The sequence below is a fragment of the Oncorhynchus gorbuscha genome, linkage group LG06 (genome assembly GCF_021184085.1).
Source record: "Oncorhynchus gorbuscha isolate QuinsamMale2020 ecotype Even-year linkage group LG06, OgorEven_v1.0, whole genome shotgun sequence".
Classification (NCBI taxonomy): domain Eukaryota; kingdom Metazoa; phylum Chordata; class Actinopteri; order Salmoniformes; family Salmonidae; genus Oncorhynchus; species Oncorhynchus gorbuscha.
Window position 1 is genome coordinate 79065714 of NC_060178.1, and position 18380 is coordinate 79084093.

The following is an 18380-nucleotide window of genomic DNA, read 5'->3' on the forward strand; positions in this document are numbered from 1 at the left end:
GGGAATCTGTCAGAGTTCAGTCCGTTAGTAGTCACCATGGCATTTGGATAAGAGTATTGGGACTTAATGAATTTAATAAAGTTCGGGCCCATATAGAACTTGTCTAAGACTGAGAACTGTAAGCTCCACTCCATCCTGTCGAATGCCTTCTCAGCATCCAGTGAAGCCAGCAGGACAGGGGTCTTCTGTGCGTTTACTTGATCAATAATATCAAAAGGACAGCAAATGTTATCAGAAGAGTACTTGTCTCTAATAAATCCAGTTTGGTCCGCTTTTATTATTTTGGGAAGAAGAGTGTCTAGTCTTTTGACGAGCAATTTGGTCATTATTTTGTAGTCGAAATCAAGCTTTTGGGCCGGAAGGACGAGCAGGATAGAGGGTCCTTGTCCTTTTTGAGCAACACTGTAATGCAAGCTGTGTGTATAGAGTCTGGGAGAACTCTGTGTTTGCAGAAATCATCCAGCATTGGCATGAAAATAGGGCTAAGCTGGAGCCAAAAAGCTTTGTAGAACTCTCTGGGGAATCCATCTGGGCCTGGGGACTTATTAGGTGGCATGGAGGTAATTGCCTCCAGGATCTCCTCAGGAGTGAAGGGGAGTTGAGATCTTCCTGGTTGGTCTCTGATAGTTTAGGTAGTGAGATTCCCTCTAGGAAAGACTGGAGTTCTGCCTCCGTATGTTTTCTCTCAGAAGTATATAGTTTGCAGTAAAAATCATGAAAAGTTAAATGTATATTTTCTGGGTCATATGTGACCTAGTCCTCTGCTGTTCGGATAGCCATGATTGTACGCTCTGACTGCTCTTTTTTAAATTGGTAAGCAAGCAATCTACTAGGCTTATTTCTATACTCATGGTATTTCTGTTTAGTAAAGAAAACTTTTTTTATCTCCCGGGTATAGTCCAAGTTCAGTTCGGCTTTGGCTGCTTTAAGTTGACTCCAGGAGGTGCTGTCTGGAGATTGTTTATGTACTTTTTCACAGCGTTCCAGCTCCTTCTCAAGATCTAGCCTGTGAGCTTCCATTGCTTTTTTCTTAGAGGAAGCATATGCAATTAGATTACCTCTTAGTGTGGCTTTGGCAGCGTCCCACATTGTGGCCAGAGAAACAAGAGAGTCTGTAAGGGTTTTCCTGTGGTGAAGGAGAAGCGGACCAAAATGCAGCGTGGTGGTTATTCATGTTCTTTAATAAAGGAACTTGACATGAAATAACTAACAAAACAATAAATGTACAAAAACATAAACAGTCCTATCTGATGCAAACACAGAGACAGGAACAATCACCCACAAACACACAGTGAAACCCAGGCTACCTAAGTATGTCTCTCAATCAGAAACAACTAATGACACCTGCCTCTGATTGAGAACCATACTAGGCCGAAACATAGAAATACCCAAAACCTAGAAAAACAAACATAGACTGCCCACCCAACTCACGCCCTGACCATACTAAATAAATACAAAACAAAGGAAATAAAGGTCAGAACGTGACAGAGTCTTTGTCGTCTTGTGTGTAGTTGTCTATCCATGTAGTTACCAATGTATGGAACACTTCGTTTGATAACATGGAGGTGTTGAATTTCCAGCTCTTTGACCTCGGAATGTTTTCGCAGAGGTCAAAGCGGAGGTGGACAAAGGCGTGATCTGAAAGTGCTATGGGTCCGATTGTACACGTGGCTGAATTTATGAAAATCTTTGGGATAAAAATGTAATCTATATGGGAGTAGGTGTTATGGACATTAGAGTAATATGTAAAGTCCATAGATGAGCTATTAGTCTCTCTCCAGATATCTATCAGTCCCTTCTCATTAGTAAGAGAGTTCAACATCTTTGCAGATCTAGGATTTGTGGAGGGGACTTGAGATGATTTGTCTAGGGTTGTGTTGAGGGTACAATTAAAATCTCCAGCCAGCACTCCAAATAAAACACAATCCTCATTGAACAGGGTTATCATTTTTGACATGAAAGCAGAAGTATCAGTGTTAGGGGCGTATATATGTTTAAGATAGTAATTGGTTGCCCATACAGTGACCCAGTTATCAAAATAATCTCCCCTCTGGGTCAGATATGTTTTTGTCAATTATGAATGGAACATTCTTATGGATAAGTATGGCTGTACCTCTATTGTTTGATTTGAAAGATGAGAAATAAACCTGTCCCACCTAAGCTCTGTGGAGTTTGGCATGTTGTGCTCACAGAGGTGTCTCTTGTAATTGCACAATGTGGGGATTGTTTTCCTTTCCTTTTTTTAGAGCGCATAGTATCTTTTTTCCATTTTATTGCATGCCTAGACCATAGCAGTTCCATGTCAATAGATTTAAGGTACTAGTCAACGTCATCGAACAGTAATCGAACTCTAGTGCAAGTCATCTCTGGGTATAGGTGGATAATAGTTAATAAACGGTGTACATAAAATAACAATCTCTGAACACCCCAGCCGAGTTCCCAAACAACTCGACATATCCCGTTGGATCTATTACTCCCCCGCTTAGTCTCAATTCTGTGTTCCGAAAAAAAAACTGGAAAAAAACGTGAACAGTTAGCAACGCACAACGTCTCTCCCTCCCCACCAAAGAAATGCCTCATCCTCTCCGCCCCGCATTGAGTAAGTGATAACATAGGCCCCTGTCCAGACCACATTAACAAATAGGGAGAAAATCAAATCAATATCCCAGCCTACATATACCTCCCCCAAAGGATATAAGGCTAATCGTTTGGACCAAATAAAACAGAAATGTTGAGGCAAATCCTTAAGATGGATCTATAGGATAAGTTGTTTATTTTTATTAAAACGTAATATCAACAGGATAAGGCCATAGGCATAAAATTGACACATTGAGCTTCTCATTAGGTTTGTAAGTGTGTTGTAATCGACAGCCTATAAATGGTGGAGGCCTATGTGAAAATGATAACTACAAATAATAATAATTTTAAAAAGGGAAATAAAAGTAGGCTGAAACTTTAGTAGGCCTAGGTTAGGCTATAGAGCCTATCCCTCTCAGCTAAAATAATTGCATTTAGCGGGGCGGGTGGGTCTTTGGATGGCGGCTATATGTTGTCTTACCTCCTTTAGTAATAACAGTAATCGCTTTCAGTCATTGGTCCATTTCTCAGGGACCAGGATTTTCCTTCAAAAAACGTTTTGCCTCTTCGGGAGTTTTGAAGTGTCGCAGGGCTCCTTGGTGAAGAATCCGTAGCTCGTTTGGGTATTTGAATCCCCTAAAGATGCCTTGGTCAATGGAGTATTTCTTCTCTCTGCGCTTTCGACGTATTCCAGCTGACAGGACCTGGTGTAAAGTGAGTTTGGCGTTTCCCACTATAATGGTGTTGATTTCCGCTGCCTGTAGGACTCGTTCCTTGACGGTGAATCTCAGGAAACGTATGGTGATTGTGCGAGGCGGTTGTCTGGCTGCTGGTGGGGGCCTCAGTGCTTGGTGAGCTTTCTCGAGTTCTATGGGCCTGTCGGTGGACATGTGGAGCCACTCGGGAAGTTTGTCTGGCAGGTAGCGGATCAGTGGCATGTTTCCCTTTTTTCTTTTTCGCCCAGATTTAATAGAACACAATTATTCCTTCATCCCCTGTTTTCCAGGTCCTCTGTCTCTTCCAGATGCTCTATTTTCTTTTTAGCATATGCTATTGTTTCCATGACGTCTGTCAGTGAGTTTTCCATGGATAGGATTCACCCCTCTGCCTCATCCAGGTGCCCCGCGTTGATGGTTATCTTGTTGTTGATGTCAGGCAAAGTATTTTCCAGTGTTGTCACCTTGCCCCCTATCGCACTGAGCTGAGATTTAATGCCATCTAATTTGATGTTGTGTTCTATACGTTGGGATCTCAGCTCAGAAAGGATGTATTGAGTGCGAGGTTGGCATTTGTTGGGCCTCTTGCTCCTGGCTAATAGCGCTAGCTTTTTATGAAGCTAGCTGCTTCTTGGAGGCTTTTTCCACCGCTAATGCTCGAGTCCAGGTAAAAAGGTTGCCTTTTGTAGCACCATGACTTTTTGACTAAAGCTAAAGGAGTTTTAACTTAAAGTGGAGGTAAGATTAAGAATTGGAAACTACGTGTGCGGAGCTCTTAGTTCATGCGGCCATCTCGTTCAAGGGTCATGTGATCCCCCTGTTTCCCATCTTAATAATTTCTTTGTATTGGCCAGTCTGAGATGTGGCTTTTTCTTTGCAACTCTGCCTAGAAGGCCAGCATCCCGGAGTTGCCTCTTCACTGTTGATGTTGAGACTGGAGTTTGGTATCCAGGCTACTGGTACCCAGGCTAACCTAATCTCAGTTGAGTTAACTAAAGAAAAATCACTTTTTGAAGGTACTCTTCCTGCTTCTAGATTCTATTTATATGTGAAAAACTTCTGTAAACATTAAACATGCTTAAAAATCGACCTAGAATCATGAAGAATATTGCAAATCTCAATGCCCAAAAGGTAGGCTACCATTATGTCAGATTGTGAAATGCACATTCAAATACATTTCTACCTGTCTGTAAACACATGGCCTGTAAAAACACACAGAAAAAAATTCACATGGACCAGATTGACTCACTCTCCCCACTATTTATTTTTTGTGAGGATTCACCCTCTTTAGAGAATTATTTTGTAACTTATCCGCACCTCAAACGCAATAGTACCAGTATGCAAATCAGTGAGCGAAATGAACGTCTCTTTTCTCCAATGCGATTCTGTTCCCGACGTTCACCAAAAAGATCAATTCAAAAAGAGCTGTTCATTTGCGAACTACCCATCACAAGTTGGCATTGTGTGGTACCACCAACAACAATATGCCGATGCCCAGGAAGCCCCGATACTCCAGTATCTCAGAAATTTAACCTGACAAGAGTGAGGATGAATTACCTGCAGTGGCAGGTGCGGTGTAGAATGCCGAGTTCGGGCCTAGTCCCGATGAAGACAAGGATGATTTTGGCCCAGTTGGAGTGAGATTTTTGGAGAGAATGGATCGTTGCCTTCATGCTGATCCATAAGTGGTGTCCGGATTAGAGGTCGACCGATTATGATTTTTCAATACCGATACAGATACCGATTATTGGAGGACCCAAAAAAGCGGATACCGATTAATAGGCCGATTTAAAAATATATATATATATATATATATATTTTTTAAATATATTTGTAATAATGACAATTACAACAATACTGAATGAACACTTATTTTAACTTAATATAATACATCAATAAAATAAATTCAGCTTCAAGTAAATAATGAAACATGTTCAATTTGGTTTAAATAATGCAAAAATAAAGTGTTGGAGAAGCAAGTAAAAGTGCAATATGTGCTATGTAAGAAAGCTAACGTTTCAGTTCCTTGCTCAGAACATGAGAACATATGAAAGCTTGTGGTTCCTTTTAACATGAGTCTTCAATATTCCCAGGTAAGAAGTTTTAGGTTGTAGTTATTATAGGAATTATAGGACTATTTCCCTCTATACCATTTGTATTTCATTAACCTTTGACTATTGGATGTTCTTATAGGCACTTTAGTATTGCCAGTGTAACAGTATAGCTTCCGTCCCTCTCCTCGCTCCTCCCTGGGCTTGAACCAGCAACACAACGACAACAGCCACCATCGAAGCAGCATTACCCATGCAGAGCAAGGTGAACAACTACTAGAAGGCTCAGAGTGAGTGATGTTTGAAACGCTATTAGCGCGCGCTAACAGCGTTTGAAACGCTATTAGCGTGCGCTAACTAGCCAGCCATTTCACTTCGGTTGCATCAGCCTCATCTCATAAACAGCGCAATGCTTGACGCACAACGAAGAGCTGCTAGCAAAACGCAAAAAAAGTGCTGTTTGAATGAATGTTTACGTGCCTGCTTCTGCCTACCACCGCTCAGTCAGATTATATGCAATGCAGGACAAGCTAGATAATATCTAGTAATATCATCAACCATGTGTAGTTAACTAGTGATTATGATTGATTGTTTTTTATAAGATAAGTTTAATGCTAGCTAGCAACTTACGTTGGCTTACTGCATTTGCGTAACAGGCAGTCTCCTTGTGAAGTGCAACGAGAGAGAGGCAGGTCATTATTGCGTTGGACTAGTTAACTGTAAGGTTGCAAGATTGGATCCCCCGAGCTGACAAGGTGAAAATCTGTCGTTCTGCCCCGGAATGAGGCAGTTAACCCATCGTCATTGAAAATAAGAATGTGTTCTTAACTGACTTGCCTAGTTAAATAAAGGTTAAAAAAATAAGTTTAAAAAATCTGCAAATCTGCTCCCAAAAATACAGATTTCTGATTGTTATGAAAACTTGAAATCGGCCCTAATTAATCGGCGATTCCGATTAATCGGTCGAACTCTAGTCCGGATGGGTGGAGAAGAGGTTAGAGACTGTTGAATTGGTGAAAGTACCTCAAAGTGGACTCGTGCTGATTTTTTTGTGTGTTTTCCATCCAAAGCGCACCACGCGCCTTGGGACAAGACCTGCTTGTTCTCTGGAGCACAACATCATTGGAAGTAGTAATAACTGGAGTGGCGTGAAGTTCTGAGGAGGACCAACAGAAATGAAGGATTCCTGGTGTCTGTGACGCCTTCCATTTGGTATGACGCAGACTGGGTGGAGAGCCCTGCTGAGTTTTGATGCAGTCTTTACCCAGCAAAGTCAAGTTAGGATGGGTCAGTTATCTCATGAGAGCTTTTGTTCCGAACCAATTACGGTGTTTTAGGTGCCAAGCATTTGGTCATGTCGTATCAGTGTGTAGAAGGGAGTTTCCTAGATGTGAGAAGTGTGCAGGAGGGCATGAGACAAAGGAATGTATATTGTTGGTGGAAAAAGCTATGTGTGTTAACTGTAGGGGTACCCATGGTGCTTGAAATCAGAAGTGTCTGGTGAGAGAAAGGCAGGTTGAGCAATGAAGAATAGTAGCGGAAAAGAGGTACAGGGCAAGAGATCCTAAGAGGCTCCATGTGAGTAGGCAGAGGCCAATAGAGAGTGATAGAAATAACGTGTTGCAGTAAGGTTGGCTTCTTAGCGTTCAAAGAGATTGTTATCAACTGTATCTCATAAATAACAGAAAATACATGTTGCGGTGGCAGCTGCAGAGAAGTACTTCGGTGTACAAGATTTTATTGCAGAGGAGTTACAAGGTGTGTTGAATGATAGCGTCCCGTCTTCCCAGGCTGCCGGCCTCGTGTAGGATCAGATAGGGCCAAGTAGTGCAATAGTGGTGAGGTTTTAATGGGTGTAGAGTTAATGCGTCTGCATGTTTCCCAGCTGAAACAGTTCGGTAGAGTTTGTGCTTATATTATGACATTTTCTGACTTTTTTAAAGTTTTGGACTTCGGTGATGGTTTTTTTCGGCTGTTCAGGTAGACAAATGTTTTTCTTGATCAAGTGATTGGTCAACACTAGGAATTCTTCAATAAAGTCTTTGTTGTCATTCAACGAGACAAAGTTTTCATGCTCATTTTTTTTTATTGAAAAATACTGCACCAAACGTCTTAGTTAGATGTAAAATTGTGTGACTAAGCTCTTTTAAGCAAAACCATCAAAATGAATGACCGATTTCTTGTGTTAGATTAATTCTGTCAATTTTGTGGAAATGTATACTGGCTATAGCATCTCTTTTTTTAAGCAAAGGTCTTTTAAGGGAGTATGGGAGCATACTCCTTCGGTTCAGCTAATGTTAGCCCGAGTTCAGCTAGGTGCCAGCAGGCTGACGCATTTAGTTGGTAGGGCTTTTATTTCAAAACAACTCTTTTTGTCACAAAAAACAACTCTTTTTGTCACAAAGTGTAAGGAATTCCAGAACAGTAGGCAGAAACACAGGGCAAGATAAGATAAATACTGGCCTCACACTCCAGTACAGTAGGTGGCGGTGTAGGCACCGTACATTTGGTTGCGATCCGCCAATTCATATTTGTAGAAGAAGGAAGCCTTGACAAAACCTCCCAGATTCCAGCAGACAGCGATTGTTCCCATGTTCTAATCGTGTTTACTTTGTAACAATGTGTTTGGTTTTATTAACGGGTATTTGAGACGACAATGCTGGATGGTGGTCGCAGTCATGCGGTTCACACGGGACATTTGCAGGCTGCTGGGGCTTGGGAGCGGTAAGAAATATCCACTTTTTCCCAACTCTTCGAACTTTCCTCCATAGTCGGCAAACACTTCACACCCTGGTTCGAACCCGGCCTGTATCACAACCGGCCGTGATCGGGAGTCACAGGGCGGCGTACAATTGGCCCGCGTCGTTTGGGTTAGGGGTGGGTTTGGCCGGGGTAGGACGTTATTGTAAAGTAAGAATTTGTTCTGAACCGACTTGCGTAGTTCAATAAAGGTTCAATTAAAAATAATATTTCGCCTTGGAACTAGGATATAAAAAACGTCAGGGAGTGTTTGTAACGTGCCAAGTTACACGGGTAGAATAGCTACTTTAACAAAGTTCGGCTCTTTTGCTGCTTGTTGATGATTAGAAGTTGAAATGCATTTTTAAAAAGTAGGGCTTACACATGCCTGTCCACCTAGCCTTTTTTGCTACATTGGTCTAATGTGGTGGTCGACCGAGCGAAGGGGCAACTCTCACAGTGGTAAATGTTGGTTTGATTCGATATTCGGACCTTCAAACGTCAATAGCTGGCGAACGGTCTGAGCTACATACCTCCGGGCTGGCTCTTTAGGAATGAATACAGGTGTACAACATTGCACAGGACTTATTTTCCCGATTTTGACCCGAGTTAAATAATCTCACACAGCATCGTTGTAGGCAGCCTCGAGCACTGTCAATGCAACTAGTTAGGGACCGTCAATAAAGTGCATTATCACAATATTACATTTTCAATAGCTGTTTCACCATGTGACTTTGCAACCTAATTTTAAACATTCCCTTATTCCTTACATAGAGGCAAGTTGCACAACTTTTTTGTTTTCTCAAATATTCCTAAATTTGTATTTATACAAAATCACTTAAAATTCAATAGCTCTTTGACCATGTGACCTAGACAACACAAACCAACTTTGGAATGTTCACAGGGTAGGGACACATTGCATACCCTTTGGTTTTCCCATTTATGTGCATATATCAATATTTGAAAATGCAACATTTCAATAGCTCTTCAAGCATGTGACTTAGCAACCTAATGTCAACTGTCCATTATTCATTATATAGAAAGGCATGTTGCACACCCTTTAGTTTCCTCATAAAATGATTCCTACATAAAAAATATATATTATAAATACAGCACTTAAAATTGAATAGCTACTTGATTACATGATATAGGCACCTTAAAACAACTTTGTATTGTTTACAGGATAAGGGCACACAGCCATGGATTTCCCATAAAGCACCCAACTCTGACTCCCTCAGTTCCACACACCAATAAGACTTTGTGCTCTGCAAAGTTGAACCGCCATGTTTTGTATATTCTCAAGTGTTGTGTTGAACAGTTTGTCAGATTGTCACCTCTTACCTGGACTACAGCAACACTCCTCTCTATAGCCTCTCTGTCAACCCTCTTCAATGTGCTCACCCTGAAAGGTACATTGTTTTGGTGTTGCCGTTAAGGCTCAATCCTTTTGCAGGCATTCTGATGGGTTGGCAGGGGAAGGGCAAAATATGGTGCTCTCCCTCCTCTGGGTCCTTATCTAATGTTATGGTATAAAGTAAGACTGTTGACCATTGGACCTTATGCTACCTTTCACTATTGTGAACATTGTCTCAAAGGTTTAATAGCATTCACACTCGTTGTTGGTTTCTCTATCCTTGAATCCTTAATTTTACACCAATGGAAACTTCCCTACAACCACACCAAAACCTGGGAAAATATCACATCCACTCCAACTCCTATGCTCACCTACAAATCTCTCAATTTCCTGGCTCTTTCTTACCTCTGACCTGCTTGACACCTAAATCCCCTGTCACTCACTCTACTCATCTGACTCTGGCTTATCACCCCCAACACCAGACTCCTGGCCAATGGGGACATTTACACATTACATTTAAGTCATTTAGCAGACGCTCTTATCCAGAGCGACTTACAAATTGGTGCATTCACCTTATGACATCCAGTGGAACAGGACCTGCAGTGCCTTGAGTTCTGCTTCATTCCTCTGAAACTCCTGGACCATTCATCACTCTATTTGCATATTTAAATCCAGACTCACAAAACAGTGCCTTCGGAAAGTATTCAGACCCCTTTACTTTTTCCACAGTTTGTTAGGTTACAGCCTTATTCTAAAATATATATTTTTACCTCAATTTAATCAATCTACTCACAGTACCCCATAATGACAAACTGAAATATCACATTTACATAAGTATTCAGACCATTTATTGAGTACCTCGTTGAAATACCTTTGGCTGCGATTACAGCCTTGAGTCTTGGGTTGTACACTTGTATTTGGGGAGTTTCTCATATTCTTCTCTGCAGATCCTCTTAAGCTCTGTCAGGTTGTATGGGGAGTGTCGTAGCACAGCTATTTTTCAGGTATTTCCAGAGATGTTAGATCGGGTTGAAGTCCGGGCTCTGGTTGGGCCACAATCAAGGACATTCAGAGACTTGTCCCGCAGACACTCCTGTGTTGTCTTTGCTGTGTGCTTAGGGTCGTTGACCTGTTTGAAGGTGAACCTTCGCCCCAGTCTGAGAAGCAGGTTTTCATAAACGAGCTCTCTATACGTTGCTCTGTTTCTTTGCCTCAATCCTGACTAGTCTCCCAGTCCCTGCTGCTGAAGAACATCTCCACAGCATGATGCTGCCACCCATGCTTCACCGTAGAGAGGGTGCCAGGTTTCTTCCAGAGGTGACACCTGGCATTCGGGCCAAAGAGTTTAATCTTGGTTTCATCAGACCAGGGAATCTTGTTTTTTTCATGTTCTGGGAGTTTTAGGTGCCTTTTGGCAAACTCCATACGGGCTCTCATGTGCCTTTTAATGAGTGGTGGCTTCCGTCTTACCGCTCTACCATAAAGGCCTGATTGGTGGAGCGGTGCAGAGGTGGTTGTCTTTCTGGAAGGTTCTCCCATCGCCACATAGGAACTCTGGAGGAACTCTGTCAGAGTGACCATTGGGTTCTTGGTCACCTCCCTGGCTCAGTTTGGCCAGGCGGCCAGCTCTAGGAAGAGTCTTGGTAGTTTCAAACTTCTTCCATATAAGAATGATGGAGGCCACTGTGTTCTTGGGGACCTTCAATGCTGCAAAAACAATTTGGGGTCCCCTTCCTCACACAATCCTGTCTCGGAGCTCTACGGAGAATTCCTTCGACATCATGGCTTGGTTTTTGGTCTGAAATGCACTGTCAACAGTGGGACCTTATCTAGACAGGTGTGTGCATTTCCAAGCAATTGAATTTATCAAAGGTGGACTCAAATAAAGTTGTAGAAACATCTCAAGGATGATCAATGGAAACAGGATGTACCTGAGCTCAATTTCAAGTCTCAAAGCAAAGGGTCTGAATACTTATGTAAATAAGTTATTTCTGTTTTAATACATTTTTTAAAAATGCTTTAAAGCTGTTTTCACTGACATTATTGGGTATTGTGTGTAGATTGCTGAGGATAAAAAGGTAATCCATTTTAGAACAATGCTGTAATTTGGTAAAAGTCAAGGGGTCTGAATACTTTCTGAAGGCACTGTATGTTACCCTCCACCCAGTCTCCCATTCCTTGCAAGAACCCAACATATATATATTTCTCCTCTGCTAGCCTCTATACACTGGCTTCCTGCTAGAGATTATGTAAGTTTTTACTGTTAAATGAACTTATTCTTACTTATCTCTGATTTTAGTCTTGCCCTACATAATGTACCTACACGTACACTACGCTCACAAAAAGCAGGCCTTCTTATTGTCCCTAATTTCAAAGGAAACAGCTGGAGGCTGGACTTTCTCCTGTAGGCTGCCTCTTTTATGGAATGGTCTGCTGATCCATGTGAGAGACGTAAACTCAAACCTCAACCTTTGAGTATTTACTGAAGACTCATCTCTTAAGTAGGTCCTATGATCGAGTTGCTCAGGGGTGCTAAGGTGAACGTCAAGGCACTGGCAAGAGGAACCACCCTTGCGGTCTGCCTGGCCAGCTCTCCACTCTCTCCTGGGATTCTCTGCCCCTGCCCCTATTACGGTGACCGAGTCACTGGCCTGCTCACACACTCCCATGTCGCCCCTATAAGGGCGCATCACTGCATGCCAGGCTTTGTTCGCTATACTATACTTCCTTATGTGGGTTGAGTCACTAACATAATCTTCCTGTCTGGTTTTGCGCACCTTAAGGCTAGTGCGTGGGGGAGAATTTCCTGGGCTATACTCGATCTTGTCTCATGGTAGTAAGTTAGTGATCTGCTGATTTCCCTTGAGTGGTATGGGGGCTGTGCTCTGGCAAAGTGGTGTGGTGTTTAACCTGCCTGATTGGCCCTTTTTCGGAAGTCATTTTTAACGGCGCCACAGTGTTGCCCAATCCCCAGTATCTATTATGCAATAGCCTGTGTGCCGGTGGGCTAGGGTCAGTCTGTTCCTCTGGTGTACTGTGTAATCTTGGAGGACAATCGAAGTGAGCATGCCCATCTGTTTCTCCTTACACACATTGATTGATGTTGTTGTACATTTCTCTTTCTTGGTAGAGCACAGTTTTTACCTAGCACCAAATGTGGTTCACCTATAGGGACAAACAGAAGTAGACAATATAATTCACTCTCATTTGCCGTTCAGGATGTTGCAGGAATTATGTAATTTGTCAGTTTGTCAAATGTTTTGTTGAATTGAATATTTAAATCCAATTTCTAGTGGTTTATTGCTCTTACAAGTCCTTCCGTAGTTTGATAATGAAAGGCATTGTGGTTAATCTCTTCTATTACTCTGACTCCATACACTCCTGAAGTTTAATGTTGTGTTGATAAATGTGTCCTATGATTTCACCGGTGGGAATAGATGCATCTTTCTTCTTTCTAGTGATTCAAATCACTTTTATTTGATGATAATGAAAATCCTGATTTATCCAAACACATATTGAAGGATGACAGAAATGGGTACTAATGCTGGCAGCTACAGACTTGATGTATAAGTTAGGACAGAGGGGGAGATGACTGAGTCAGGTTTCCAGTTTAACATTTGTTTATTTTAAAGTGTTGCCATTTAGCTGTCACTCTTATCCAAAGTGACTTAGTGCATTCATCTTAAGATGGCTAGGTGGGACAACCACATCTCAATCATAGTAAGGAACATTTTCCTAAATATAGTAGCTATCAACAAAGTCAGTGGTGGTGGTGAAAGCAAATGCACGTGTTAGTTTACAAAAGGGGTGTTGTGGGATTATCTAAAATGCTTTTTTTTAAAGAGGTAGGGTTTTAGATGTTTTCGGAAGATGGGTAGGAACTTTGCTGTCCTAGCTTCAGGGGAAACTGGTTCCCCATAGGGGTGCCAGGACAGAGAAGAGCTTTGACTTGTGATGACTGAGACCTGCCTCCCGTAGTGCTGGGAGGAACAAGACACCAGAGGTGGCAGAATTTAGTACTCGGGTTGGGGTGTAGGGTTTGAGTATAGCCTAAATGTTGGAAGGGGCTGCTCCTCTTGCAGCTCCATGTACCATGGTCTTGGAAGTTGATGCAAGCTTTGACTGGAAGCCAGTGCAGTGTGCAGAAGGAGCAGAGTGACATTGGAGAACTTGGGAAGGTTGAATACCAGGCGGGCAGCAGTGTTCTGTATCAGTTGCATGGGGTTGATGGTACAAGCGGGGAGCCCAGTCCACATCGAGTTGCAGTAGTCCAGACGGGAAATGACAAGTGCCTGGATTTGGACCTGCATCGCTTCCTGTGTGAGGCAGGGTCATACTCTATGGATGTTGTAGAGCATGAACCTGCAGGAGCGGGTAACTGCTTTGATGTTTTCAGAGAACGACAGCGTGTTGTCCAGGGTCACAACAAGGTTCTTTGGGAACTTGACACTGTGGAGAGGTCTTAGCAGGGTCTTACCCGGGAGGAAGAGCAGTTCCGTCTTGTTGGACTTGAGGTGGTGGACCGACATCCAAGCTAAAATATCTACCAGGCATGCAGAGATGCGTGTCACCACCTACACTATTGTTCAAAAGTTTGGGTCACTTCTTATGAATTGTTGTTTAAAAAAAAAAAAAAAGTAAATTAAATTAACATCAAATTGATCAGATACAGTGTAGACATTGTTAATGTTGTAAATTACTATTGAGCTGGGAGCTGTTTTTAAAACAAATGATTAAAAAAAATATATGGAATATCTACATAGGTGTACAGAGCCCCATTATCAGAAACCATCACTCCTGTGTTCCAATGGCACATTGTTAGCTAATCCAAGTTTATCATTTGAAAAGGCTAATTGATCATTAGAAAATCATTTATGCAATTATATTAGCACAGTTGAAAACTGTTTTGATTTAAGACTCAATAAAACTGTCCTTCTTTAGACTAGTTGAGTATCTGGAGCATCAGCATTTGTGGATTCGATTACAGGCTCAAAATGGCCAGAAACAAAACTTTCTTCTGAAACTCGTCAGTCTGTTCTTGTTCTGAGAAATTAAGGCTATTCCATGCGATAAATTACCAATAAACTGAAGAGCTGGTAAAACGCTGTGTACTAATCCCTTCACAGAACATCGGAAACTGTCTCTAACCAGAATAGAAAGAGTGGAAGGCCCTGGTGTTCAACTGAGCAAGAGGACAAGTACTTTAGTGTCTAGTTTGAGAAACTGATGCCTCACAAGTTCTCAACTGGCAGCTTCATTAAATAGTACCTGCAAAACACCAGTCTCAACCTCAACAGTGAAGAGGTGACTCCGAGATGCTGGCCTTCTAGGCAGAGTTGCAAAGAAAAAGCGAAGACTGGCCAATCAAATGTAAAAAAAATAATAATAATTAAGATTGGCAAAAGAGCACACACTGGGCAGAGAAAGATTGGGGAAAAAAGTGTTATGGACAGACTAATCTAAGTTTGCGGTGTTAGGACCACAAAGAAGAACATTGAGATGCAGAAAAAATGAAAATATGTTGGAGTGTTTGATGCCATCTGTCAAGCATGGTAGAGGCAATGTGATGGTCTGGGGGTGCTTAGGTGGTGGTAAAGGTGGAGATTTGTAAAGGGCCTATTATTATTATTATTATTCCTCCTTCAAGATCCATCACTCAATTTTGCAATGCCATTAATAGGAGCCAATTTCCTCCAACAGGACAATGACCCAAAGTACAGCTCCAAACTATGCAATAACTATTTAGGGAAGTAGCAGTCAGCTGGTATTCTATCTACAATGGAGTGGCCAGCACAGTCACCAGATCTCAACCCTATTGAGCTGTTGTGGGAGCAGCTTGACCGTATGGTACGTAAGAAGTGCTCATCAAGCCAATCCAACTTGTGGGAGGTGGTTCAGGAAGCATGGGGTGAAATCGCTTCAGATTACCTCAACAAATTGACAACTAGAGTGCCAAAGGTCTGCAAGGCTGTGGTTGCTGCAAATGGAGGATTCTTTGACTAAAGCAAAGTTTGAAGGGCACTTTCAATTAAAAATCATTATTTATAACCTTGTCAATGTCTTGGCTATTTCCTATTCATTTTTCAACTCGTGCAGAGCCTTTCATGGAAAACAAGTACTTTTCTAAGTGACCCCAAACTTTTAAACGGTAGTGTAGGTGTCAGAAGGGTGGGAAAGAGAAAAGTATTTTGAGTGTCATTTGCATAGCAATGATAGGAGAGACCATTTTGAGGGTATGATGGAGCTGAGTGATTTGGTGAGGGCCTAGAACCTAGCCCTGGGGAAAACAGTAGTGAGTGTGGTGCAGTGACAGATTTTTTTTTCCCACGTCACCTGGTAGGAGCGCACTGCAGGTTAGGATGCAATCCAAGACTGCAGAGCCTGAGACGCCCAGTCCCTGAGCGGGTGGAGAGGAGGCTCTGATGTTTCACTGTGTTGAAGGCAGTGGATAGATTTAGGATGATGAGAACAGTGTCAGCTTTGGTAGTGAGGAGAGCCTCTATGACACAGAGGAGAGCAGTCTTAATTGAGTGACCCCTCTTGATGCTTGACTGGTTAGGGTCTAGACAATTGTTCTGAGAGTGATAGCGAGAGAGTTGGTCAGACAGGACGCTCAAGTGTTTTGTGAAAGTATACTGGCTTATATTTGGACGTCGGAGTGGTCAAATGTTTTTTTTTTGAGGAGGGGAGTAACTGGAAGTTTAAGTCAGAGGGGATGCAGACAGTGGTTAGTTGATGGAAGTGAGGAATGGGAGGAGGGGACGGGTTTGAGCGGGCGGGTTGTCGGACGGCTTCTTTCAAGTTAAGAAGACGATGAAGTTGTACATTTTTCATAGAACTATCCCTTTAAATGTCTGCAAGGGGCCCAAATGGACTGTACTATATTAGCCGTATTATGCCACGAATTTTGCCGTCCTAAGTTTTCATAAATGTGACCTTAATTGCCTACCGTCTGTAAGCTGTTAGTGTCTTAACGACCGTTCCACAGGTGCATGTTCATTAATTGTTTATGGTTCATTGAACAAGCATGGGAAACAGTGTTTAAACCCTTTACAATGAAGATCTGAAATCGTTTGGATTTTTACTATTAATCTTTGAAAGACAGGTATCTGTGATTCTTATTAAGAAATGGATTACAGACAGGCTACTTTAGGAACCTTTCTGAATGGACGAATAGGCCTATAGAGAGAATCAGTGAACTATTATTTGAATGGATGTTAAGAAAAACTGACTTCATTGACTTACTGTGTGAGGTGAAGAGAACTTAATGGCAAGTCCAGCTTATTAGTGGTGGTGAGTTGACCCCCCTCTGTTCTCATCTTAAATCTATCCACAGACACCCCCAAATGCACTGCAGACCTTTTTTTGTATTGACCTAATTAAGTTGACTTGTTTCTCGTTGATGCATTTTCTGGGTAAGCTAAATCAAGATCATTTCTATTGTTTTAAGATACTTCTGACTTGTTTCAAGCCTGTTTTATGTTAAAAGTAAGCAAAATGTTCTGCCAGTGCACTAAAATAATTTGTCTTGGTAAGACGTCAATGCATTCTAATGGTAAGTGGTATCCAGGTAAGATTTTTTTTAAATTGCAGTGTGGGCATTTTTCTATGTTTTGCATGAAGCAGACCAGGTACTTCTATGCGTGCTCAGGTGCACGCTCTGTCAACAATTTAACAGGACAGAGAAAAGTCTTTACTATGGATTAAATGACATGATATGCTATTTCATAAAATACATTTTCTAATATTACCTGATTAAATGAATTATGTAAATGTAATTAACTAGGAAGTCAGGGCAACATGGAAGAATGTTTATGGAGCTGTTGTCTTCCGAATAAACTCTTAAAGACCTGGTAATGTTTTTATATCAATAGCAGTCAATTATTAATCGTCACCTTATTCAGTCTGTATTATCTTCACGAACACTGGCTAACAAGTTGAATCAGCAATACAACATTTGGTTTAATTATTTATTTACTAAATACCTATACAAGATGGATCATACATTGATTACTAATTGTCATACAAGAAAACGAAACAGATATGACGGCTGGTTACACAAAGAAAGGGGGTTGGGTTTGAATGAAAGCGTGTGAAGACTGATGAACAAAAGGATTGGGTCTCTATCGGACCTCATAAAGCAATGCTTTTGTAAATAGACTGTTATGCATTCTAAATAACTGGCCATTTGGAGAAGGAAAATGCAAGAAATATTTACTCTGAGCTGCGCTTCGATAGTTTGGTTGTAGATGGAAGGCTGGGTTGCCCAGCAGAGATCTCCCTTGTCCTTTTGAAGAATATGTCTTGTGGTAGTACCCTGTTTTAAGAGATTGTCTGTCCTTTCTTAGCCCACATTTACAGCTGCTGATGATGACAACTCGACGTCTAGGATGTATCACTTTAGTGAATAAGAGTAAAGTTCATACCAAGTTGCCATACTATGAGCTCTGGGAATGTTATTTTTCCAAACATAAAAATAGTGCCCCCTAGCTTCAAGAGGTTAACATAATTGCAAAAGTCATTTCTAATGATCAATTAGCCTTTTTAAAATGATCAACTTGGATTAGCTAACACAACGTGCCATTGGAACACAGGAGTGATGGTTGCTGATAATGGGCCTCTATGCCTATGTTGATATTCTATGGAAAATTAGCCATTTCCAATTACAATAGTCATTTGCAACATTAACAATGTCTACACTGTGTTTCTGAACAATTTGATGTTATTTTAATGGACAAAAACATTTAGCTTTTCTTTCAAAAACAAGAGTTTCTAAGTGACCCCAAACTTTTAAACGGTTGTGTGTTAAATAAAATAAAAACCATTTCACTGCTAAACTTACTGTGAACGTTTCAGTTCTGTGTCAAGAGCTTCACTGTCTGTTGTTGCCCAGTTAGTTAAAAAGGGAAGATGTCAATTAAAAGATCCATCCTATCTGGCCCT

The 18380-nt window shown here is 41.5% G+C and overlaps 1 protein-coding gene across 2 annotated transcripts in view; it reads left to right on the forward strand.

Annotated features, from left to right (window-relative positions):
• The first annotated feature begins 7880 nt into the window (after positions 1–7880).
• The window catches only part of zgc:123010 (uncharacterized protein LOC641500 homolog), a 43996-nt gene continuing 33496 nt past the window's right edge, over positions 7881–18380 (forward strand). Inside the window, exon 1 of one of the 2 annotated variants that reach the window (XM_046354202.1) lies at positions 7881–8068. In XM_046354202.1, coding sequence (XP_046210158.1) covers positions 8008–8068 — 61 coding nt within the window. In that variant the 5' untranslated portion in view covers positions 7881–8007. The remainder of the gene's footprint in view (positions 8069–18380) is intronic. The other variant, XM_046354201.1, reaches the window with a different exon arrangement.